The sequence below is a fragment of the Phyllobates terribilis genome, unplaced genomic scaffold (genome assembly GCF_046119375.1).
Source record: "Phyllobates terribilis strain yellow unplaced genomic scaffold, ASM4611937v1 Scaffold_1__5_contigs__length_1240528914, whole genome shotgun sequence".
NCBI classification, from domain to species: Eukaryota; Metazoa; Chordata; class Amphibia; order Anura; family Dendrobatidae; genus Phyllobates; species Phyllobates terribilis.
In genome coordinates this window covers 1,060,153,809-1,060,180,924 of record NW_027362761.1, presented here as the reverse complement: position 1 = coordinate 1,060,180,924, position 27,116 = coordinate 1,060,153,809, and the positions used below count along the sequence as shown (strand labels likewise).

The 27,116-nt window shown below is 44.5% G+C and overlaps 1 protein-coding gene across 2 annotated transcripts in view; it reads right to left on the bottom strand.

Moving 5' to 3' along the window:
• Positions 1 to 27,116, bottom strand: part of LOC141158951 (macrophage scavenger receptor types I and II-like) — a 110,302-nt gene that overhangs the window by 44,573 nt on the left and 38,613 nt on the right. For both annotated transcript variants that reach the window (XM_073645419.1, XM_073645420.1), the window contains exons 5-6: positions 24,905 to 25,091; positions 18,905 to 18,976 (exon numbers count right to left, since the gene is read on the bottom strand). In XM_073645419.1, the coding sequence (XP_073501520.1) occupies positions 18,905 to 18,976; positions 24,905 to 25,091 (259 nt within the window). The remainder of the gene's footprint in view (positions 1 to 18,904; positions 18,977 to 24,904; positions 25,092 to 27,116) is intronic.

The window sequence follows — 27,116 nt, the reverse complement described above, 5'->3', positions numbered from 1 at the left end:
GCTGCAGCAGTGAGAAAATGGTGGCGACGGGGAAAATGGCTTGGTCTTATAGGGCAAGGACATGTGACATACACTGCCAATGACACATGCCCTTGCTTGTGTGAAAAAAAGCACTTCGCTCCGTGTGTGCGCTGCTGATAGGCTGACAGATTGCACCTCCCCACTGCAAATGCGGGAAAGAGAAAAAAAAATGGAGATCTTCATTGTTCCTGCAGAGATCCATCCCCTGCCCCTCCCCCCACCCCGCTGTACACTCAAACTGCGTATTAACATTAATTTTCATCATTACTGAGAAAAAATCCAGTTATGATTTTGGTGCACGAACAGTTATCGAACATAACCTCGAACAGCCGAATTTTTCTCAAATTGTTCGTGTTCGCCGAACGGCTCGAACACCGCCCAAAACAGCTCGAATTTGAGATTGGCGAACAGTTCGAGTAGAACAACGCTCATCTCTAGTTATAACTGACTTCATCCCTTTTTGGAGTTCCACCAGAAGGGCTGCTATCATGGTGAAATTAGGGATAAATCATCAGTAATAACCCACAATATCTAGGAACGCTCTGACCTGGTTATTTGAGAGAAGTTATGGCCAACTTTGGAATGCATCTACCTTATTTATTTGGGAGTTTAATCTCACCCCTATCTACGACATAGCCCAAGTACTTGGCTTCCTTCATCCCCATGGCACATTTCTTTGGATTGATGTTAAATCCTGCCTTCCTTAGAGCATCAAATATCACCTGGACTTTGCTCAGATGACTTCCCTAATCCTGGCTGAATATCATAATGTCATCCAGGAAGTCAAATGCGTACTTCTTTTATGATGCTAGGATCCGAAGGAAGGAGGCTAGAGAATTTGCCAATACCTGAGGTCAAGGACGGTAATGTACCAGGCTGCTCAAGCCTTTTAATAAGTTTATCCATCTGGGAATTAGATACATGTCAAATTTAGAGACATCACTCAGCATCCGGTAGTCATTGCAAAACTGCCATTCCCCATTTGGCTTTGGCACTAACACTATAGGACTGGACCAGCTACTCTTGAATAGTGTTGAGCCACCCCCGTAGTGTTCGAGTTCGGTTCGGTTCGTCGAACACCCGTGTGTTCGCCGAACTGTTCGTCGAACTGTTCGTCGAACACCTTTGAACACCGTTAAAACCAATGGCAGGCAAACAAAAACACATAGAAACACATAGAAAACACCTTCAAAGGTGTCCAAAAGCTGACAAACTGCTCAGAAGACACAACTAACACATGGAAAAGTGACAAGTACATATAGTCATGCGAAAAGAAAAGAGGTGGAGGAGTAAAAGGAGGGGGAGACACAGATATAGGCATGTCATGCCCTTCTAAAATCCAAAAACTGAGAAGCCGACACGTTCAGTCCGCTCCTGCCCGTGCCACCTCCGCGTCGCCGGGTTTGTGCCAGAGCCGCGGTGAACCCTGACGGCCAGCCCCCCTCTCCCAATACTGGTGCCTGTCCGCTGGTGGGTCGAGCGAGCCCCCCTGTGGTGGAGGCAGCTCTAAGCTTTTTAATTTAAATTGTCTCTCTAATTTGAATGAATACACTTTAAATCCATTTACAAGGATCTATTGGAGGGCGTCTCATGCCAGCAGCCGCGTAATTCCAGCTCCAGTAGCGTCCACTAAAGCTGCTGCAGTTAAAAAGCTTTTATAAGGATCGAGCTCGGCTGTCCACCGCAAGGCATCCTACTGCCAGTCCCAGCCCCTATGCCTTGGGGTGCCTCCTGATGCTCTTCACTGAGTATCCCGTGGTCCCGAAGCATTTCCTTTGAAAAAATTAAGTGTCCAAACTACAGGTGGTGTAGCTTGCTTAACAGCCGGGATAATCCGCTGACTAGCAGACACTGCTACTAGGCACAAAGTATTTCCTGGGCTAGATGCAGTTAAAAATTTGTAATTAGATACTCTCGTTGGATGCTGAGAAAGCATTCCATAGAGTCTCCTGGCACGCCATATATGATTCTCTTAAAAAGCTTGGGGTAGGGGTCTAGGGGACCCTTTTATAGCCAAAATCACGGCCCTGTATCGCAATACGTCACCTAGGCTGAAGATAAATGGAACTGTAGCACCCTGAGGGCTCGGTTGCTACAGACGTATTGCACCTCACCCAGAGGTGTGATATCTCACTCTCAGGTAAGGATGGAGTGTGGATCAGGACCCGACACCTGCATGCATTACACCACATTGCCGTGGGGCAGGGCGACCAATATGCCCCTGAGATGGGCACGACAGTCCCTGTCCCTGGCTGGAGTGGGGGGAGGGAACACTGAGGAAGGGGAACCCTGTAGTGCAGGAGCAGGGAGGAAGCAGTTCCTGGGTGCATTGAGAAGGGAGTATAAAAGGTGGGCACCATCTTAGTTCAGTGCAGAGAAGTCTGAGCAGAAGTGGCAGGGAGCAGGGGCTCTGCATGAGCTCTGCTCCGGAGGCGGGCCTAGTAACAGAGGCCCAGGCCTGGAAGAGGGAGAAGGAAGGAAGAGGAGCGGAGAAGGCTCCAGGAACGAGGAATGAAGGGATCCCAGGGGTGCGGATGGGCGAGTCGCCACCGCACGCCCGAATCCACCTGCGTGGAGGGGTCAGGCCAAAGGGGGAGACCGGTCCCCGAACTAGTGGAGGCAGGAAACGACCCTCAGCTAGAAACCGGAGGCTCTGACATTTTATGTGGCGCAGCCCCTCGCTACACCCGCTAGGAAGGCACCACATAGGGTCAGGGAAACTGGCGCCAAGTTTACCAAGAGGAGGCCCGAGGCAGCCGGACAGAAGTGTTGGTAAGAAAGGCCAGACAAAGGACACACAAAGGGGGTCCTGTGAAGTGCTCCAAAGTTATCTGGGAGTTGTCTGAGCCCCTCACCTGGTGAGCACAGTACGACGTGGGCAGCCGTTACCTGCAGACGTGGTCTGGATAATAAGAACTGTGAGTAAAGGCCCTGGACTGCATCACTGTCTCCGTGTCGTTACTGCTGCTGCCCTGCACCATCACCCCCATCCTCCGCATACACTGCCCTGAGGCTATACTCCTCCCGTGGGGAGTTATGCTACGCTCTGCTGCACCCACAACACCAGCCTCAGCGGTCTGCCCTGTAGCGGCGGTTCACTCTGACCGCAATCCACGGGTGGCGTAGTCGGACATTTAAACATCAAAACCACATAAATAGTTCCGCCACTGGTTTGACCGCCCTGAGCCACGGAACCGGGTCGCTGCCACGAAGACTACAACCACCAGCATCCACCAAAAAGGGTCCGGCTCCGGGTGTCCCAAGGCCCAGGGGGTGCGTCAGAACATTTTCATCACCTTTCACAATCACCAATGGGACAAGGCAGGGATGTCCTCTGTCCCCTCTCTTATACATCCTAGTGACGGAGCACCTGCTCTCATCAATTCGCCATAACCCCAATATTAGGTGGATTGAGGTGGGAGGCACCGAGTACAAGTGCTCTCTATTTGCTGATGATGTCCTAGTATATATCACTCAATCACATATATCCATCCCTGCTGTTATGGCTGAAATAGATCACTTTGTTACATGGTAAAATTTTAAAATCAATGCAGCGAAGTCTGAGGCCCTCGATGTCTCCCTCCCCAAATCCATATAGGATTCCATCCAGTCCAACTTTCCCTTTGCCTGGCCCTCACAGGGTATCAAATACTTAGGAATTCCTATTCATAGAGACCTCTCCCATCTATGTTATCTTAATTTTGGGCCCTTTATTGAACAATTCCATACAGACCACGGTTGGCAAGTTAGAACTGTAAGATTCACTACATGAACCACTGGTGTTTTGTGGAAAAGCCCATGTACACTGCGTTCTAAATTATTATGCAAAAAGTGTTTAGGAGTGATAAGGGAAGAATTTGTTTGTTTGTCAGTTAAACTCATTGATGGTGATGTGTGTCAGGGCTCTTTATATCACTGTAAGCAATTGCAGACACCTGTGCTAATTAGTTTGGCAGGTGTGTCCAATGAAAGGCAAGACTACTTAAGAAGGCTCTCTCACATTATTAAGCAGCCTACATTTTCTGCCAAAATGGGAAAGAAAAAGGATGTGTCGGCTGCTGAGAAGCAGCAAATTGTGGAGTGTTTAGGTCAAGGCATGACTACAATCAACATTGTGCGATGATCAGGATGAAGTGTCTTGGCAATCAAGAAGTATGTAGCTGATTCACAGTACACACGTGTGCGTGCTGATAAGGGCAAATTGAGGACTCTTTCCTACAGGCAATTACGTCAGGTTGAAAGAGCAGCGGCAAAAAAGCCTTGTCATAGCAGCAGACAAGTTTTTGAAGCTGCTTGTGCCTCCAACGTCCCCCGAACAACAAGATGCAGGGTCCTTCAGAGGTTTGCAGCTGTGCATGCGCCATCCTGTCGACCTCCTCTATCCACTTCACACAAGCAGAAACGGCTCCAGTGGGCCAAACATTACATGAAGACTGATTTCAAAACTGTTTTGTTCACGGATGAGTGCCGTGCAGCGCTCGATGGTCCAGATGGATGGAGTGGAGGATGGCTGGTTGATGGACACCCCACGCAAACACGGCTACAGCGCCAACAAGGAGGAGGTGGAGTAATGTTTTGGGCTGGAATCATGGGGAGAGAGATTGTCGGCCCCTTTAGGATCCCTGAAGGCGCTAAAGATGAACTCCATAATGTATGTGGATTTTCTCAAACAGCACTTCCTGCCATGGTTCAAGAAGAAGAACCGTGTATTTCACAGCAAGATCATTTTTTTGCATGATAATGCACCATCTCATGCTGCACATAAAGCATCTGCATCTCTGGCTGATATGGGCATAAAAGGGGAGAAATTTATGGTGTGACCCCCATGCTCCCCTGACCTCTACCCCATTCAGAACCTCTGGAGCATCATCCAAAGGAGTGTCTATGATGGCGGGAGGCAGTTCACATCTAAGCAACACCTCTGGGAGGGTATTCTGTCCTCATGCAAAACAATTGAAGCAGAAACCATCCAAAACCTGACAAATTCAATGGACGAGAGAGTTCAGAAGCTCCTTTCGAGCAAGGGGTCCTATGTGAAAATGTAACATCACCTAGAATAAAGTTTTGAGTTGAAAACTGTTTGATTTCAGTTTCTAATAACCTGCTAATGCTTATAATTTCAAAAATGACCATTTTTTTGGTCTTTATTAAAATGAAAAGGTTGATCGAAAAGTTTGGGGGATCTAAGAGTGTGGCAACCTAGTAGTCATGATTACTTCGAATTCTGACAATATGAGGGTCATGTTGCAGGTAGTGCAGCAAGAAGGCACTTATGTGTCTTGCGCATCTCGGAGCCCCAAAATTATTTTCCGGGCTAGATGCAGCTAAAAATTATTATTAATTTTAAATCTGGTGGAGCTTAGTATAGATGGCCTAATAGGATCAGTGCTGCACACTGCTACAAAGCCCAAATTATTTTCCAGCCAAGATACAGATAAACATGATTAGTAATTTTAAATCTGGTGGAGCTTATTATAGATGGCCTAATAGAATCAGTGCTGCACACTGCTACAAAGCCCAAATTATTTTCCAGCCAAGATACAGATAAACATGATTAGTAATTTGAATGCTTAAAACGGTTGGTAGGGTGATTTTAACCAATCATCAAGCTTTTACTCTCCCCAGGATGACACAGGGGTAGAAAAGTCGTTTCGGATCCATGATTTGTTCATCTTTATGAACGTGAGTCTGTCTACATTATCAGTGGAGAGCCGCGTGCGCTTATCTGTCAGCACACCACCAGCAGCGCTGAACACACGTTCAGACAGAACGCTGGCTGCGGGGCATGACAAGATCTCCAAGGCGTAAGTGGCTAGCTCCGGCCATTTATCCAGATTGGAAGCCCAAAAAGAGCAAGGGTCCAGTGACCCAGTCATGGCTTCAATGTTTACTCGGAGATACTCCTGTACCATCGTCTCTAGGCGTTGACTATGTGTCAGACTTCTTGTCTCCTGTGGCCTTGCAAAGCATGGGCTAAAAAAGTGGTGAAATGATTCCGCAAAATTGATGTTACCAGCAGATACTGTGGTTCTGTTACGGTTTGAGTGCTGAACACTTGACGGTCCCACGGTTGGCAAGTTGGAACTGTGAGATTCACTACGTGCACCACTGGTGTTTTGTGGAAAAGCACATGTAAGATTCTGCAACAGTCTCTGCTGATACTCCTGCATGCGTGCATCCCTTTCTATGGCAGGAATAATTTTGGCAAATTTACTTTTGTACCGGGGATCTAACAGTGTGGCAACCCAGTAGTCAGGATTATTTCTAATTCTCACAATTCGAGGGTCATGTTGCAGGTAGTGCAGCAAGAAGGCACTCATGTGTGTTGCGCATCCAGGAGCACCAAGTCCCTGTTGTGTTGGTGGCGAGGTAACAATCATGCTTCCTTCCTCTGTCCTCTCCCCCCAACCTCGCACAACAGAAATGTGATCAAGGTCTCCCTCATCTGATGAGTCTTCCATCAGTTCGTCCTCCACTTCTTCCTGGGCTCCTGCACCTTCCTCACTAGTTTGGCTGCTACCATGCGCCCTGGTAAAACCATCTCCCCCACCCTCACATGCCTGCCGCCTTGGTGCTGCCGACCGTCTGGACCTTGCAGATGTTAGCCCTTCCGCATACAACTCCTCCTCCTCTACTTCCTCCACCTCCTCTTGTGCCACCACCTGACTCTGAATTCTGTTTAACATGTGCTCCAGCATGTAAATCACCGGAATAGTCATGCTGATAATGGCATCGTCAGCACTAAACATCTTCGTCGCCATTTCAAAACTGTGCAGAAGGGTGCATAGGTCCCTGATCTGAGACCACTCCTCCAGGTGATTTGCCCCACCTCTGGATCTCATTTGCCCAGGCTATACGTCAGAACGTATTGCACCAGGGCTTGTCGGTGCTGCCACAGTCGCTGCAACATGTGCAGAGTTGAATTCCACCGGGTAGGCACATCGCATTTTAGCCGGTGAAGTGGCAGGCCCAACGACTTCTGTAGAGATGTAAGTCGCTGAGCTGCGGGATGCGAACGGCGGAAGTGAGCACACAGCGACCGTGCCCTCTGCAGAAGGCCATCTAGTCTGGGATAGTGGGCTAAAAATTGCTGGACAACCAGGTTCAACACGTGAGCCATACAAGGCACGTGTGTGACATTGCCCCGGCGAAGGGCCGCACCCAGGTTTGCAGCATTGTCGCACACGGCCTTCCCTGGTTTCAGGTCCAGTGGAGACAACCATTCATGAAATAGGTTCTCCAGAGCTGACCACAACTCCTCAGCTGTGTGACTCACATTTCCCAGACATTTCAAAGTAAAAACCGCCTGATGACGTTGAGCCCTACTGCCAGCATAGTAAGGAGGTGTGCAGGATCCCTTCTGCGCAGTTAGAAAGCTTGTGGCATGAGCAGACAGGCTTTGGGTGCAAGTGGAAGACCGAGAGGAGGTTGAGGAGGCAGAAGCAGTGGAGGAACTTTGACATAAAGAGGATTGACGCACAACTCGTGGGGACGGCAAGACTTGGACAGCAGCCCCTTGTCCTGCTGTCACCATAGTTACCCAGTGCCCAGTCAGCGACATGTAACGCCCCTGTCCATGCCTACTCGTCCAAGTGTCTGTGGTGAAATGCACCCTGTCACACACAGAGTTTCTCAAAGAAGCGGTGATGTTGTGTGCGACATGCTGGTGGAGCGCAGGCACACCTTTCTTTGAGAAGTAGTGCCGACTGGGCATCTGGTACTGGGGCACTGCGACGGACATAAGGTCTCGAAAATTCTCTGTGTCCACCAGGCGGAAAGGCAGCATTTCTGTAGCCAAGAGCTTGCAGATGGTGAAATTCAACCTCTTAGCTTTCTCATGGCTAGGAGGAAATGGTCTTTTACTTGTCCACATCTGAGGGACCGAGGGCTGGCTATTGTGCTTAGACGGGGTTGATAAGGTTGTCCCCGGCAAACTGCCGGTCTGTGAGGAAGATGCAGGCGGACATGTTAGGTTGCCTTGATCCAAAGGTGGTGCTATCGATGTCGGACAGCGCTCAACACCAGCTGGTGTTACCACCTCCAAAGAAAATGATGACCTGCCAATCACGCTGGCTGTTGCGGGTAAAGAGGTGGCAGGTCTGCGCCCCAAAACAGGTGTGACTGCTGTCCCCCCAGTCACAGAGGATGAAGAGGCCGCGGATGCACAAGATATGGCAGACGGTGGTTGGCCCGGCCGGCTAGGCCGCATTGTAGCACACTGAGCTTCCCACTGCAACTTATGCTTCATGTCCATGTGCCGGTTCATGCATGAAGTACTCAAACTATGTATTTTTTGGCCTCTACTTAGCTTTTGCTGACAAATGTTACAGATAACACGAGTTGGGTCATCTTTATCGATCTGAAAAAATGCCCAGGCTATGCAAGGCTTAGCACCCATGCGACCTGAAGAGCCACCACGACTTGTGGTGAGAGGCAGAGTTGTGTTTGAGGATGCAGTTGTTGACGTACTTCCAGTACTACGTCTCTGTCCAGGAAGGCGCAACCTGACCTCGTCGTCACTAGCATCTTCCTCCACCTCCTCTGCTGACCTCATCTCTTGGCTGACTGTGGGTTGACAGTAAGTGGGATCTCCGACCTCATCATCATCACCCTGTGCGTTATCACACCCGTCGTCCTCAGAGCCAACCTGTTCCTGCCCTGACAAAAAACTAAAGTTGTCGCTCCAATCAGGTATTTGAGTCTCATCATCGTCTTCCTCATTGTCTCCACCAACAGGAGTTACAGTTTGGGAATGAGGGTCTACATTATGGTCAGAACCTTCTGCGTCTGGTTCTGGATCCGACTCATAAAGATTCTGGGCATCAGTGCAGATCATTTCCTCGTCTGGATTCACAGAAGCGCTGGAGTCGACCTCTGATTCCCAGGCTATAGTATGAGTAAACAGCTCTGCAGACTCAACCATCTGTTCTACCTCAACCTCAGACGGGCAGCTGGAGATTTGGGAGCTGTGAGGAAGCAAGTGCGATTGGGGTGACACCTTTGAGGACTGGAGTATTTGTGATGTTGAAGTTGATGTGGAGGAGAGCCCACTTAAAGGAGCACTTGATATCCGTTGAAGCACCTGCTGTTTTTGTGCCTCATCTGGAATTTGTAGCGACTGGCGTGGCCGTAAGAAAGGGATCTTATCACATTGTCCGCTAAAAGAAGTAGACATTTTAGTTTGGCTGGAAGATGGTCTTTCTTCTGCAGATGTTACTGTTGCTTTAACACCTACCCCACGGACACAACCTTTTTTCCCCTTCCCAACACGCCTATTCCCCTTTCCACCAGCAGCAGGCCTTTTTCCACTCATTTTGGTGGTTAACTAATTCACAACTCTGGAGTTGTTTGCACAAAAAAACAATGGATGGGAACCGAGCAGAGCTGAGTGGCCAAACTGTGGTATTAGGCCAAAACTATTGGCTGGGTTAGATGGAGAAAAAAATTCTATTCGATTTGCAACCTGATGGAGGTCAGTATAGATGGACTAATAGAACAAGTCCCACACACAGCTAGAAGCCCAAATATTTTTTCAGAGGTAGATGCAGAAAAAAAATATATTCAGTTTGCAACCTGATGGAGGTCAGTATAGATGGACTAATAGAGAAAGTCCCACACACTGCTAGAAGGCCAAATATTTTTTCAGAGCTAGATGCAGACAAAAAATTATTTTGAATTTGCAACCTGATGGAGGTCAGTATAGGTGGACTAATAGAACAAGTCCCACACACTGCTAGAAGGCCAAATATTTTTTCAGAGGTAGATGCAGCAAAAAATTATATTCAGTTTGCAACCTGATGGAGGTCTGTATAGATGGATTAATAGAACAAGTCCCACACACAGCTAGAAGCCCAATATTTTTTCAGAGGTAGATGCAGAAAAAAAATTATTTTTAATTTGCAACCTGATGGAGGTCAGTATAGATGGACTAATAGAGAAAGTCCCACACACTGCTAGAAGGCCAAATATTTTTTCAGAGCTAGATGCAGAAAAAAATTATATTCAGTTTGCAACCTGATGGAGGTAAGTATAGATGGACTAATAGATCAAGTCCCACACACAGCTAGAAGCCCAAATATTTTTTCAGAGGTAGATGCAGATAAAAATTATTTTTAATTTGCAACCTGATGGAGGTCAGTATAGATGGACTAATAGAGAAAGTCCCACACACTGCTAGAAGGCCAAATATTTTTTCAGAGTTAGATGCAGATAAAAATTATTTTTAATTTGCAACCTGATGGAGGTCAGTATAGATGGACTAATAGAGAAAGTCCCACACACTGCTAGAAGGCCAAATATTTTTTCAGAGCTAGATGCAGATAAAAATTATTTTTAATTTGCAACCTGATGGAGGTCAGTATAGATGGACTAATAGAGAAAGTCCCACACACTGCTAGAAGGCCAAATATTTTTTCAGAGCTAGATGCAGAAAAAAATTATATTCAGTTTGCAACCTGATGGAGGTCAGTATAGATGGACTAATAGAACAAGTCCCACACACAGTTAGAAGCCCAAATATTTTTTCAGAGGTAGATGCAGATAAAAATTATTTTTAATTTGCAACCTGATGGAGGTCAGTATAGATGGACTAATAGAGAAAGTCCCACACACTGCTAGAAAGCCAAATATTTTTTCAGAGCTAGATGCAGATAAAAATTATTTTTAATTTGCAACCTGATGGAGGTCAGTATAGATGGACTAATAGAGAAAGTCCCACACACTGCTAGAAGGCCAAATATTTTTTCAGAGCTAGATGCAGACAAAAAATTATTTTGAATTTGCAACCTGATGGAGGTCAGTATAGGTGGACTAATAGAACAAGTCCCACACACAGTTAGAAGCCCAAATATTTTTTCAGAGGTAGATGCAGATAAAAATTATTTTTAATTTGCAACCTGATGGAGGTCAGTATAGATGGACTAATAGAGAAAGTCACACACACTGCTAGAAGGCCAAATACTTTTTCAGATCTAGATGCAGATAAAAATTATTTTTAATTTGCAACCTGATGGAGGTCAGTATAGATGGACTAATAGAGAAAGTCCCACACACTGCTAGAAGGCCAAATATTTTTTCAGAGCTAGATGCAGAAAAAAATTATATTCAGTTTGCAACCTGATGGAAGTCAGTATAGATGGACTAATAGAACAAGTCCCACACACTGCTAGAAGCCCAAATATTTTTTCAGAGCTAGATGCAGAAAAAAATTATATTCAATTTGCAACCTGATGGAGGTCAGTATAGATGGACTAATAGAATGATGCTATGCCCAAAAGATTTTACTTCACTAGGTGCAGTAAAAAAATTGGTATTCTATACACAGGTGGTATATCTTGCAACACAGATAGGCTACTCCACTGACTAACACACTCTGCAATAGGCCAAAAAGGATTTGCTTTGCTAGATTCAGCCAAATGCTGTGAAAAAAATTTGCACAGCACTGGCACAGACCTGCCTGGCAAAAACTGATAGGAACTGATGTAACCTAGTCCTGAAAAGGACTGCAATTACAATTAGTCTTTACTCCCACAATCTATCTATTTAAGAGCACAGACCTGCCTGATAAAACTCGTAGGAAATGCTGTAACCTAGTCCTTAAAAGGACTGCAATCACAACTATTCCCTACTCCCAAGCTATCTGTAGATTTGTGCGAAAATTGGCTTGAAATTAACAAGGTATAGCGCACACAGCAACAGCGGTGCCGTCTAACACGCAGCTGCAGCAATGAGAAAATGGTGGCGACGGGGAAAATGGCTTGGTCTTATAGGGCAAGGACATGTGACATACACTGCCAATGACACATGCCCTTGCTTGTGTGAAAAACAGCAGTTCGCTCCGTGTGTGCGCTGCTGATAGGCTGACAGACTGCACCTCCCCACTGCAAATGCGGGAAAGAGAAAAAAAAATGGAGATCTTCATTATTCCTGCAGAGATCCATCCCCTGCCCCTCCCCCCACCCCGCTGTACACTCAAACTGCGTATTAACATTAATTTTCATCATTACTGAGAAAAAATCCAGTTATGATTTTGGTGCACGAACAGTTATCGAACATAACCTCGAACAGCCGAATTTTTCTCAAATCGTTCGTGTTCGCCGAACGGCTCGAACACCGCCCAAAACAGCTCGAATTTGAGATTTGGCGAACAGTTCAAGTAGAACAACGCTCAGCAGCTCAGATTAGAGACCAGGTCAATGCCACACAGAGTTCTAGCAGCAGACACATCTCTTCAACAACTGTTAAGAGGAGACTTTGTGCAGCAGGCCTTCATGGTAAAATAGCTGCTAGGAAACCACTGCTAAGGACAGGCAACAAGCAGAAGAGGCAAGTTTGGGCTAAAGAACACAAGGAATGGACATTAGACCAGTGGAAATCTGTGCTTTGGTCTGATGAGTCCAAATTTGAGATCTTTGGTTACAACCACCGTGTCTTTGGGCGACGCAGAAAAGGTGAACCGATGGACTCTACATGCCTGGTTCCCACCGTGAAGCATGGAGGAGGAGGTGTGATGGTGTGGGGGTGCTTTGCTGGTGACGCTGTTGGGGATTTATTCAAAACTGAAGGCATACTGAACCAGCATGGCTACCACAGCATCTTGCAGCGGCATGCTATTCCATCTGGTTTGCATTTAGTTGGACCATCATTTATTTTTCAACAGGACAATGACCCCAAACACACCTCCAGGCTGTGTAAGGGCTATTTGACCAAGAAGGAGAGTGATGGGGTGCTACGCCAGATGACCTGGGCTCCACAGTCACCAGACCTGAACCCAATCGAGATGGTTTGGGGTGAGCTGGACCCCAGAGTGAAGGCAAAAGGGCCAACAAGTCCTAAGCATCTCTGGGAACTCCTTCAAGATTGTTGGAAGACCATTTCCAGTGACTACCTCTTGAAGCTCATCAAGAGAATGCCAAGAGTGTGCAATGCAGTCAGCAAAGCAAAAGGTGGCTACTTTGAAGAACCTAGAATATAAGACATATTTTTAGTTGTTTCACACTTTTTTGTTAACTATATAATTCCACATGTGTTAATTCATAGTTTTGATGCCTTCAGTGTGAATGTACAATTGTCGTAGTCATGAAAATACAGAACAATCTTTAAATGAGAAGGTGTGTCCAAACTTTTGGTCTGTACTCTATGTACTAAAAAAACTGACCAGCACGTCCTTAGTGTAAACAGGTGCTAGCTGCAGAAACTGCACAATATATGTAAAAAGAAAGCGCAGCAGCACTCCATTATGGCCAAGATACATAAAGACAATAAAAACATTTAATCTAAACTGCGTTACTCAGTAAGCTTTACTTACAAAAAAAATGGAGGTTCTTAGCGCATAAATTGGCCAATTCATGTGTGCCCATCAACCGCTGCAAGGTGACCTCCCGTCTGATGGGTACTACTCTGCCTACATAAGGAGGTTATAGGAGGTTGTAACTGCCTCCTGTCTGACCTTGCACTCCTCCCATTTAACCAGCAGGTGATGTATATTCTATTCTACCATCCCATTTAAATTTTAAGTGTTTTAGCCCAGAAGTGACATGTTTTGTCCAAAGTTGTAGGCTTGTAGCCCAAGAGAGGCATGTAGGCAGAGTAGTACCCATCAGACGGGAGGTCACCTTGCAACAGTTGATGGGCACACATGAATTGACCAATTTATGGGCTAAGAACCTCCATTTTTTTGTGAGTAAAGCTTACTGAGTAACACAGTTTAGATTAAATGTTTTTATTGTCTTTATGTATCTTGGCCATAATGGAGTGCTACTGCACTTTCTTTTTACATATATATATATATATAATTTTAAGGGTAGGTTAATTTTAACATTGAGAGATAGAATATCCCCCCCAAAAAAATCAAGAAAATCACATTGTATAAATTAGATAAATTTATTTGCATTTTGCAGTGAGAAATAAGTATTTGATCCCCTACAAACCATTATGAGTTCTGGCCTCTACAAACCAGTTAGATGCTCCTAATCAACTCGTTACCTGCATTAAAGACAGCTGTCTTACATAGTCACCTATATAAAAGACTCCTGTCCACAGACTCAATTAATCAGTCAGACTCTAACCTCTACAACATGGGCAAGACCAAAGAGCTTTCCAAGGATGCCAGAGACAAGATCAGAGACCTGCACAAAGCTGGAATGAGCTTAAAAACCATAAGTAAGACGCTGGGTGAGAAGGAGACAACTGTTGTTGCAATAGTAAGAAAATGGAAGAAATACAAAATGACTGTCAATCGACATCGATCTGGGACACCATGCAAAATCTCACCTCGTGGGGTATCCTTGATCATGAGGAAGGTGAGAGATCAGCCTAAAACTACACGGGAGAAACTTGTCAATGATCTCAAGACAGCTGGGACCACAGTCACAAAGAAGACCATTGGTAGCACATTATGCCTTAAAGGTTTAAAATCCTACAGTGCCCGCAAGATCCCCCTGCTCAGGAAGGCACATGTGCAGGCCTGTCTGAAGTTTGACAATGAACACCTGGATGAATCTGTGAGTTATTGGGATAAGGTGCTGTGGTCAGATGAGACAAAAATTGAGCTCTTTGGCATTAACTCAATTCACCGTGTTTGGAGGAAGAGAAATGCTGCCTATGACCCAAAGAACACCATCTCCACTGTCAAGCATGGAGATGGAAACATTATGTTTTGGGGGTGTTTCTCTGCTAAGGGCACAGGACTACTTCACCACATCAATGGGAGAATGGATGGAGCCATGTACCGTAAAATCCTGAGTGACAACCTCCTTCCCTCAGCCAGGACATTAAAAATGGGTCGTGGCTGAGTCTTCCAGCAAGACAATGACCCAAAACATACAGCCAAGGCAACAAAGGAGTGGCTCAAAAAGAAGCACATTAAGGTCATGGAGTGGCCTAGCCAGTCTCCAGACCTTAATCCTATAGAAAACTTATGGAGGGAGTTGAAGCTCTGAGTTGCCAAGCGACAGCCTCAAAATCTGAATGATTTAGAGATGATCTACAAAGAGGAGTGGACCAAAACTCCTCCTGACATGTGCGCAAATCTCATCATCAACTACAAAAAACGTCTGACTGCTGTGCTTGCCAACAAGGGTTTTGCCACCAAGTATTAAGTGTTGTTTGCCAGAGGGATCAAATACTTATTTCACACTGCAAAATGCAAATAAATTTATCTAATTTATACAATGTGCCTTATAAATAGGGTTGGGACCATCAGTTGTGTTGTGCAGAAGTCTGGTGGAAACACAGCTGATAGTCCTACTGAATAGACTGTTAGCTGCTTTTTTCTTGCCATAATACAAATTCTAAGCAAAGAAAAAAGAGTGGTCATCATTACTTTAAGAAACGAAGGTCAGCCAGTGCGAAAAATTGGGAAAACTTTGAAAGTGTCCCCAAGTGAAGTTGCAAAAACCATCAAGCGCTACAAAGAAACTGGCTCACATGAGGACCGCCCCAGGAAAGGAAGACCAAGAGTCACCTCTGCTTCTGAGGCTAAGTTTATCCGAGTCACCAGCCTCAGAAATCGCAGGTTAACAGCAGCTCAGATTAGAGACCAGGTCAATGCCACACAGAGTTCTAGCAGCAGATACATCTCTTCAACAACTGTTAAGAGGAGACTTTGTGCAGCAGGCCTTCATGGTAAAATAGCTGCTAGGAAACCACTGCTAAGGACAGGCAACAAGCAGAAGAGACTTGTTTGGGCTAAAGAGCACAAGGAATGGACATCAGACCAGTGGAAATCTGCTTTGGTCTGATGAGTCCAAATTTGAGATCTTTGGTTCCAACCACAGTGTCTTTGGGCGGCGCAGAAAAAGTGAACGGATGGACTCTACATGCCTGGTTCCCACCGTGAAGCATGGAAGAGAAAGTGTGATGGTGCTTTACTGGTGACACTGTTGGGGATTTATTCAAAATTGAAGGCATACTGAACCAGCATGGCTACCACAGCATCTTGCAGCGGCATGCTATTCCATCCGGTTTGCGTTTAGTTGGACCATCATTTATTTTTAAACAGGCAATGACCCCAAACACACCTCCAGGCTGTGTAAGGGCTATTTGACCAAGAAGGAGAGTGATGGGATGCTACACCAGATGACCTGGCCTCCACAGTCACCAGACCTGAACCCAATCGAGATGGTTTGGGGTGAGCTGGACCGCAGAGTGAAGGCAAAAGGGCCAACAAGTCCTAAGCATCTCTGGGAACTCCTTCAAGATTGTTGGAAGACCATTTCCGGTGACTATCTCTTGAAGCTCATCAAGAGAATGCCAAGTGTGCGCAAAGCAGTCATCAAAGCAAAAGGTGGCTACCTTGAAGAACCTAGAATATAAGACATATTTTCAGTTGTTTCACACTTTTTTGTTAACTATATAATTGCACATGTGTTAATTCATAGTTTTGATGCCTTCAGTGTGAATGTACAATTCTCATAATCATGAAAATACAGAAAAATCTTTAAATGAGAAGGTGTGTCCAAACTTTTGGTCTGTACACTATATATATATATATATATATATATATATATATATACATATATATATGTATGTATGTGTGTGTATATATCTATACCGACACAAGATGCATACACATTGCTAAAGTATATATTTGTACCTAATGATTATGATATGAGTTGCATTCTTTCAAAAGTTTTGCTCATATGTCATAGTAATGTATTGAATTTATATAGTAAAAAACTGGAGTCCTAATTGAAATATGCAGAAAGTTAAGGGTGGACAAATCTGTAACCAGGACCGATATTAAATTAATTGTTGCCCTATCGTGTATATTCTTTTGATGTCCACACTTATGGCAAAACAATTTTTGTTCAAAGATTGCAATCTTACCGTGCCCAAATTACACTCCCAGTTAGCTGTCTATATAACACTGTCCTGGCAATGAATTGGGAAAAGTAGCTGCATGAGAACATTGGTGTACTCAGGTCATCATGGCTTCTTCAGTGGTCATAAGCGAAGCTCTCTGTGCTACTGCACAGGTCACAAACCTTAGGTTGTACCTGGAACTATTAGGTGTGAGAAATATAATGCAAATAGAAAATTTGGAAACAGGTATTCCATTGCTTACTTTATGCTGCGTTATTTCTGTTTTACAGGCGAGAAGTGACGCGCCCCCTGGGCTGTGGGGATGCCTGGAGTCGGGCCTGTAGATGCTGGGGGTCGTAGTCACCGTGGCGGCGACCCGGTCCGTGACCCAGGGCGGTCAAACCAGGGTAGTTTATGTGTATAGGTTATGTATAGTCCGACTACGCCACCTGTGGGATGCGGTTACTGGGAACCGCCGCTGCGGAGCAGTCCACTGAAGTTGATGGTGTGTGCAGCAAGGTGATGTGACTCCCCACTGGAAGAGTGGAGCTTCAGGGCAGCGTGATGGATGATGGTGGTTATTGTGCAGGGCGTTCTAGTGCTGTGAGTGCTGGCGCCGCAAGGAACACAGAGACAAGATGGTGCAGTCCCAGGGTCTTTACTCACGATTAAAGCAGTTCCAGTTACAGGCGCCAGTGCAAGGCCCACGGCGTCCTGTGTTCATGCAGTGAGGGGCTTGGACGACCCTCAGATATCCCCAGAGTATTTATCAGGACCCCCTTCTGTGTGTCCTCTCTGGCCTCTTTCCTTGAACCTCACACCTGGCGGCACCTCTGTCCAGTGTCCTCGGGCCTTCGTGGGAGACGTATGTTCCGTCCCCTGGGTCCTATGTGGCTACTTTCCTAGTGGCTGGTGTGGACGGCCTGCTGTACTTAAAGTCCTGCAGCCTCCGGTTCCCAGTTGAGCCCTGTAGTCTCTGCTGGTTGGGGGTCCTGGTTCCCTTTCTCTGGCCTGACCCCTCTACCTCCCGGTAGCGGCGGGCGTACGGGTGGCTTGCTGCACGGCCCGTACCCCTAGGGTCCCTTCTCCTCTCATTCTGGAGCCTTCCTGCTCCCTCTTTCCTCTCTTCCCTCCTTTCAGGCTCAGGCCTCCTAACTAGGCCTGCCTGTGGAGCAGAGCTCGTGCGAAGCCTCTGTCCCCAGTCTCCTCCTCACTACTCCTCCGACTGAACTCCCCCTTAAACTAAGATGGAGCACTGTTTTATACTCCTACTCCAGTGCTCCCAGGATCTACGTCCTCCACCCATCCACTACTCAGTTCCCCCTCTCTAAGTGGTTCCTCCCCACTCCAGCCAGGGATCAGGGACTGTGCTCTCCCGTAGGAGCAATCTCGCCATGACCCCCGGAAATGTGGTGTAGTGGATGTAGTGTTAGGGTCCTGAGCCATACTCCTTCCTTACCTGAGAGTGAGATACCACACCCCTGGATGAGATGCAATACCTCTGTAGCGACTGAATCCTCAGGGGCGCCACAGAAGCCTAAGGCTGCACTACTACTTATTTCTCAGATTTCTGTGCACTGTTTTGCCCGTGTATTTACTGTACTTATAGAAGATGTTGTGAATCCAGACATGGAAGAAATCAGAACAGGAAGTGTTGTCATATGATCGCTATGTCAGAGCAGCCTATATATTCAAGCTCTTCTGCGCCCCCCCCACCTCCTTCTGCCCCTGACTTATGATAAGTTTTCTTTAATTCACTATACTTATTACATCTAATGTGTAGCAAGTTCTTCATATGATACAGAGATCCTGGGGGAGAATTGCTAAGACCCGTACATTTTCTTAGAAGTGTCCTCCACTGCTTTCCTCGGAGTGCACACTGTTCTGACAAATTCATAGGTGTAGATCCGTGTAGATCCAACTTACCATTCACAATGTCCATACCTACTGTATACTATACATCCATGACTGATTAGCTCCTTTCGTATCTTTCTCAAGTTCTGACTTACTGACACAAAAATTATTCTTTATACAGTATGTCAGCATTAAGTTTGGTAAGAAAAAGTGATTACTAATGTACCTCTGCCTCCAGGCATTCCTGGGAGTCCTAATGTGCCTCGGTCACCCTTGTCTCCTTTTGGTCCTGGAGGACCTATAATACAAAACACGGAAATCACATTGCAGGAGTATAAAAACTACATCAAATGATAAGTGAGCAGGTTCCTCAATCAAATCACCTCTCTGCTACACATAATATCACTATTTGTGTTTGTTTGCCCCAAATATTATGATGTTAATCACATATGAATTAAAATTAAGTAATGTCTGTAGCAAGACAGAGCGGACCCACACGAGGCTCTCTTTTATGTACATATTCATGCTTAGCCTTGAGTTGCTAGTTCTAGTCCTATGAGCTACTCAAGAGTTGATATCTATGAATATGAACTTTCATTTATATAAAGACTCTGTCTTTGTCTCATTGTCTTTTTTGACATCTCTTTTTTATCTCTGTTTGGATTGTTCCTTGGTTCCTTGGCTTATTTGTAAACCTATTCTCTGAATCTCTGGACACATGACTGCACTGAAAGAGCTTCTCTCTGATTCATGCTGCCTAAGTTTCAGGTATCATTTATCATCTGATACGTTGCCTGTAAACAATCACTAATTATTTATCTTTCCTGAATCCAATATCAGACATCTAAAAGCTGAAGAACAATGAGACCTTTCCAGATTAGTCTCAAATAATCTTCAAGTGTATATTTCCTTTGCAGCAGTCAGTTTGCATGATCCAGTTAAGTACGATATGTAAGGATCACAATCAATGTTATCAGATGCGAATCTACTGCTGAAATTAAAGATGTATCCAATAGGGATGAGAAAACATGCTCGGGGATACTCTGATATCACTCGGGTATCTGGGTGCTATGTGCTTGACACTCGACAAGCATTAGCTGGTGCTTAGATTTGAAGCACAAATCCCTGCCCCGCATGTTTGGCACTTGTTACACAGCCAATAAACATGCGGGGATTGCCTGCCAGTCACAGTAATACCGTAGCCATCGTAGCATGTCATCTGCCGATGTAGGTCCACTGTGTTTTATCAAGACCAAAGTCAGCGCAGCCGTCTACCAGGAAATTTTAGAGCACTTCATGCTTCCCTGTGCCGACAAGCTTTTTGGAGATGGAAATTTCATTCTCCAGCAGGACTTGGCACCTGTCCACACTGCCAAAAGTACCAATACCTGGTTTAAAAACAACAGTATCACTGTGCTTGATTGGCCAGCAAACTCGCCTGACCTTAACCCCATAGAGAATCTATGGAGTATTGTCAAGAGGAAGATGAGAGACACCAGACCCAACAATGCAGATGAGCTGAAGGCTGCTATCAAAGCCACCTGGGCTTCCATAACACCTCAGCAGTGCCACAGGCTCATCGCCTCCATGCCACGCCGCATTGATGCAGTAATTGATGCAAAAGGAGCCCAAGCAAGTATTGAGTGCATTTAAAGAACATACATTTCAGTAGCCCAACATTTCGGATTTTAAAAACATTTTTCAAGCTGTTGTTAAAAGTATTCTAATTTACTGAGATAACGACTTTTGTGCTTTCATTGGCTGTAATCCACAATCATCAACATGAACAGAAATAAACACTTGAAATAGATCACTGTGCTTGTAATGACTTAATATAATATATGAGTTTCACTTTTTGTATTGAAGAACTGAAATAAATTAACTTTTTGATGATATTCTAATTTAGTGAGATGCACCTGTATCTGTTCCGAGATTTTACATTGCACACCTCATACATTACTAAATAGATCTCTTAGACATGAGGAGCCTTGTGTATTTACCCATAATGTAATAGAAACATGACATGCCTCTTATTAGTTGGTGCTCAAGTAGCATCCCATCCCATATGATAACAATATAGAAGAACTTGCCACTCATAAGAAGTTGCAAATTAATGTGTTTTAATTACAGGTGCAATCCATAGTTCAATGTATAACATGTCGGTCAGATTTCTGTCCTTTATCATATGCACTGTTTATGTGGATCTGACCGAAATGTTATGCATTGAACTGTGGATTGCACCTGTAATTAAAACACATTAAAGTAAAGGTGTCGCAATTTCTACTTTTGTAGTAATAATATTGATTATGTAATCAATTATTTTTAATAGAAAATTGAATTCACTGTTTTAAAAGTTTTTTTTTTATTATTTTTGTCTGCATTGGGGGCTGCCATTTTCATTTGCTGGTTTGTAACGACACTTTAATATGTATACTTAGGAGTCTGTGGTTGGTATTTGATTGCATCTCCTGCATTGTGGCTGCCTCCTGCTGTGATTTGAGCCCACCCTCTAGGCTGTTCAGGTCACAGCTGTGGGAGGAGATCAGCATCATTTTTGTGAAGCCCGCAGGGTATGCTATGGGCTGCACTTTCACCCTTTTATCGCTCAGTGATCAGAGCAAGCCAAACGGTGACAGGAGCTGCTGGGCTGCTGGGAGTGGTAGCAGGAGATGTGAGGAAAGGAGATCCTGGATGAGGTGAGTATAGGTGGCAGGGAGTGGTGATCGCAGCCTGACATCAGTAGTACAACACAGGCTGCTGATTACTGCTCCTCGCAGCCGTGTTCAGAGCACAGCAGTGTAATCAAGCTGCTGTGCTCTGAACACACGGACTCAGCTCTGCTATGTCACTTTAAATTGATATAGGAGAGCTGTGTATGTAATGCCCATCATGGTGCACTATGTGGGACCATTGTATTGCATGGTGGACTATGTGGGGCACATCATATTACATGATTGTCCATGTGGGGCACATTTTATTGCATGGAATGCAATTAAAATGTTTGGAGGGTTGTGTTGGGGCTATTATACTGTATGAAAGGCTGTCTGGAGATCACTGTTGGGTCATCATGCTGTGTTGGGGGTCACCATATTTTGCCAGGGGTGCTAATAGGGGTACAGTAGGGTCATCATATTGTGCATATGGAGTGTACTATGGAGGAATTCACTGTGGTGATATCATAGTGTGTTTGGGGGTCACTTTTGTTGGCATCATACTTTAAGGTGACAATGAAAAATTACTCAATTAGAACTCCCTTGTCCTTTGCCAAACACCCAGAATGGGTGGGGAGGAGTGACATCACACAAATGTGAGCAGATGTCACTCACTTTTACTGCAGTCATAATGTGAGCTAGCAGTACACTAAATTTTCATGGCAAATTCTGGCAGCTGCTCCCCTAATTTTTAAAAGTGGAAAATATCAAACCTTTTAAAGTATTTTTCATATTTTACTCCATTAAATACAAATGATAACATTTTCTTTTATTAAAACATTAATACTTTATGCTTTTTTCAATTGTTAAAAAAAAACATTTTTGTTTATGGTGTCTTCCCTTTAACTTGCAATTTTCTACCAGCGCCCAGTTCTTCTATATTGTGTTTTTACTCATGTCAAAAATGCTGTAGATTACTTAACTTACAGGAAAATATATTTTAATACTGAGTTAGTCATTAATAGAAAAATATAAAAAATTGAAAATCCTCAATAGTTGATACTTTTTAATGGCCAACTGAAAAGATAGTAATAAATAACAAGGATTTTGAGACTACTAGAGTCTCTTCATCAGGCTCAGTATAACACAAAATCTGAAGAGTCACATATTTATACACAACAGGACATAGGAATAATGCAGTAATAAGACAAGAAGCAGACTTATCAATATGGGAAGGGGAGAAACAATTGTGGCAGTAAATATTAAAACAGCTCATAGATAAGGCGTGTGAAAGTTTTATTGTCCACTGATTGGTGTCCACATTCCTTAATTGATTTAGAAAGACATAAATACATGCCAGACATTCATTCCTGCTCTTAATGTGTCAAAGGACATAAGTTTGTACTCCCAGACTCTTCTGTTTCTCTTGGATTTGAAGTTACCATTTAATACTGAGAATGCTGGGGGGCTGGCATTCTCAGATTGGGAAGGGACCATGGATATTGGCCCACCCCAGACTAAAAATAGCCACCTGCAGCCACCACAGAAAAGGTGCGCCAAGCTGGCACTTTGCCCGGCTCTTCCCTCTTGCCCTGGTGCGGTGGCAAGTGGGGTACTAGTTGTGGGGTTTATGTCAGTTTTGTAATGGCAGCTGACATCAAGCCCACAGGTTAGTAATGGCGAGGTGTCTGTAAGATGCTCCCATTACTAACCCCAAAGTCATATTGTAGAAAATACACAGCCAGAATCAATTCCTTTTAATTGAAAGATAGACAGACTCCTTAATTTTAAATAAAAACTCCCTGCCCTCTTTTACCCATTTATTCACAAGATATAAAAATAAAAAGTAGTTATACGCACCTTTCTGCCTATAATCCATTGATGCCCATGTCCCACTGTAAAACACAAAAAATAATAAAATACCATATTCCTCACCTATCCGATGATAATCCATTAATGGCAAAGTCCTGCGACGATCAGGATGATTTGGAGAGAGGTCACATCAGTGATGCGACCTCTCTCCACTCTAGCCGGAACACACTGAGACAGAAGCGTGATTACGCTCCCGCAGTGTGTATTGCAGACGTGAGAAAGGTCACCCGATTTCATAGCTGATGAATCCTGGTCACCTCACTTACGGCACCACTCGCATCATGGAAAAATTCTCACGCAGCGAACGGTGACGTCTTATAGACGCCTCTCCATTACTAACCTGTGGGCTTCATGTCAGTTGACATTACAAAACTAACATCAAACCCACAACTATTACCTCACTTACCACCGCACCAGGGCAAGTGGGAAGAGCTGGGCAAAGCACTAGAATTGGCACATTTTCTGGGACAACTGCGGGCTGCAATTTTTAGGCTGGTGAGAGCCAATATCCATGGCCCCTTCCCAGCCTGAGAATACAGCCCCCAGCTGTCTGCTTTAGCTTGGCTGGTTGTCAAAAATGGGGGTGACGCCACAACGTTTTTTAAATTATTTATTTAAATGAATAAAAAATACGGCGTGGGGACCCCTCTAGTTTTGATAACCAGCCAATGTAAAGCTGACAGCTGGGGGCTGCAGCCCGCAGGTGTTAGTGTTGCATGTGCTGGTTATCAAGAATAGAAGACACCCCATGTCATTTTATTTATTTATTGCACAAGCGCTGGCTGATGAATATTATCATCAGCCTCGCCTGCCCTTGCTGCTATCAGCGAGAGCAGGTATAGGATGATGAGAGTAGTACTCTCATCAGCCGACGCCTGTGACCGGTGGTAACCTTTTTACCTCCAGTCAGAGCTGCTTGCTTACATGCTGTCATCTGCCTGCGTGGGAACTGCAGCGTTCTGACTGGCGGTAACGAACTTACCGCCGATCAGAGCCGCCGGTGTTTCTCGCACTGTCACACAGATGACAGCGTGGGAAACATCCGATGTTCGGGCTGCCGAACCCGAACAGTAACACTGACTTCCTGGAGAAGTCTGTGTTTGGGGTCCGTGCACAGACACTAGGTGTTCGGTACGGACCCCGAACTGTACTGTTCCGGTTCGCTTATCACTACTGTGTGGCGATAAGAATTTATCCTTGTTCTAAGCTTTTGTCCTGTTTCCACTACATTCAATTAAATACATTACATTAGATGTGGTGCCGCTAGAAGTAGCAGAAATCTCGTAATCCTGATGTGAATTGGGAATCTTTACCCTCTTTTCAGTTTTAGTGCCTAATATTGAAATTAGCTTTAGCTGGGCTCATAAAATGCATATTTTAATTTCACGAGTATTTAACCTGGATGTTAAAGGTAAGTACACCAGCCTCATCAGATCTAATAGATCTAAGTAGTAATATATGCAGTTTGTTTTGTGAAATCTGGTGACAGATCTGATGTAAATCTATGGATCTATTGATAGGTTATTTTACCCATACAGTGTATTAATAATGGAGGCTGCTCTGTGGGACTCTTTCTGTGACTAATGAGTCTTCTTATGTGCAAGACAGTATTTCATTATTGCTAAAAACAATATTGTATAATAAGCAGTAAAAAAAGCTTTTATCATTATTATTGCTCACCTTTTGCATGTTAAGAATCTTACCTTGAATTAATGTTAAGTTTTTTAATGTAATTGAATGTTCCCAGTCTTTTAATTTGAGATCATTTGTGACTTGATTCAGTATTTTCACTTCCTCTTTCATTTCTTGTTCCAGGATGATATATTTCTCGTTTACATTAGTAAAATTTATGGAAGCATTCTGAAAATATGTGTACTGTTGCCTAATTTCCTTTAAATAAAAGATAAACAGTTGAACATTTTCAAAAAAGTAAGATATATTTTTAGACGTTGGAATAACACATGATTTTTTTTTTTTACTTTTTTGATGCATTTGTTAATGATTTTTTTTGCACAAAAATGGCATAACCTTAAAGGGATTTTCTGCTTTTTAGTAAACCCTTGTTTTCCAGCTGCAGTTTTTTAAAAAATAAAATACAAACTAACTGTGCTTTAATCACCCTCCCAAGTTTAGCTCTGGCTCGCGACTCCAATGTGCCTGGGGCCTGTAAAAATCAGCCCTTAAAGATACATAAGTAATATTCAGGACAGTTACAGTGTTGGTTACTGGAACAAAAATCTAATGCAAGGATAGAAGTACCGTAAATTAATCTTATGATTTTATAATACTTGCCGATATCTGCAGTTGATTTAAAAAAAAAAATGGAACTTTACTCACCCTTCACGAGTCCAGCACTGAGTCTCCTCTGATGTTCCTGGTGCCTTTTATTGTTTGCAGCGCTGATTTTATATTGACAACCAATGACTGAGCCCAGCGGCTGTGCCTGAGTTGACGGCACGAGTCGCTCATAGCCGCTGAGCTCAGATATTGGATACAACACTGTTGTCCCCCTCTATGATATCCATATGCCTTAAGGCTGGATCTGTATTGATGGGAAACCTGCTTTAGGAAAATTGTTGCTGGTGCATATTCATAATTACATTACATGTAGAATAGTAATAAATGAATATTAGCCTTCCTTGCATGCCATCCAAGGGCATATATTTTTTTGTGCTTGATAAAAATGTTGCATTACTTGGTGGCTATTCCTTCAATACAAGGACAGGACAGCTCTTCTAAAGCATCTTTCCACTCTTGCTCACAAAGGGTGTCCTGCTCTTTTTTATGATCAGAGAATTGAGTGAAATGGGCTAAATCTGCGCAGCCATTAAATGAAGATGGAAAAGTAGTTAGAAATCCAGGAGTACGATTTAATAGTCAATGAGTTTTGAAAAGCCATATGTCTTCATCAGGACAAACAGTGTACAGTACACGCTATGGTTTGTCCTGATGAAGAAGTGTGGCACTTTGAAATGCATTGACTATTAGGTTAAGTTCCCACGTAGAGTTTTTGAAGCGTTTTTGCTGCGTTTTTCCGGCCGCAAAAAAACGCTTATTAATCGGTCTGCCATGCATAGTAATGTGGATTCTGTTGTGCTATGCACATGATGCATTAAATAACGCGCCAAATTCGCATTGCATTGCAAAACACAGCATGACCATTTCTAGCCCGATCACTCCGCAAATTCGTAGACATTGAGTTACATTGAAATGCAGCAAACCCGCAGGTAAATGTGGATTTGCTGCGTTTCAATTAAATTCAATGGCTGCAAATTTGCGGGTTGATCGCGGTGCGTGTGGTACCCGGGATGAAGAGGAGACTACAACTCCCCTCCTCCCGACCACCGCTCCTGCTGATAACAGCGGGCGCTGCGTGGATGGTAGGAGAAGTAGTCTCCCATTCATCCCGGCTACCACGCGCGGTAAAAAAAAAAAAAAGCTAAAAATAAAAAATAAACTTCTATACTCACCTGTCCGGTGGCCCCTGGAAGCGATCTTCTCCTCCCGGTGGCCGGAGGTACTTACAGGACCTGCGCTGACGTCACAGCTCAGCTGATGGTCATGTGACCATCAGCTGAGTGATGACGACAGCGCAGGTCCTGATGGTCACGTGACCATCAGCTGAGCCTTGACATTAGCGCAGATCCTGATGGTCACGTGACCATCAGCTGAGTGGTGATGTCAGCACAGGTCCTGATGGTCACGTGACCATCACCTGAGCCTTGACATCTGCGCAGATCCTGATGCTCACGTGACCATCAGGACCTGCACTGCTGTCACAGATCAATTGATGGTCACGTGACCGCTCAACTGATGGTCACGTGACCGCTCAGCTGATCGTAAGCCCACCGGGGCTGATCAACCCCAGTGACCTCCTGCAGCATGTATACTGACAGGGGGTGATTTTACACCCCT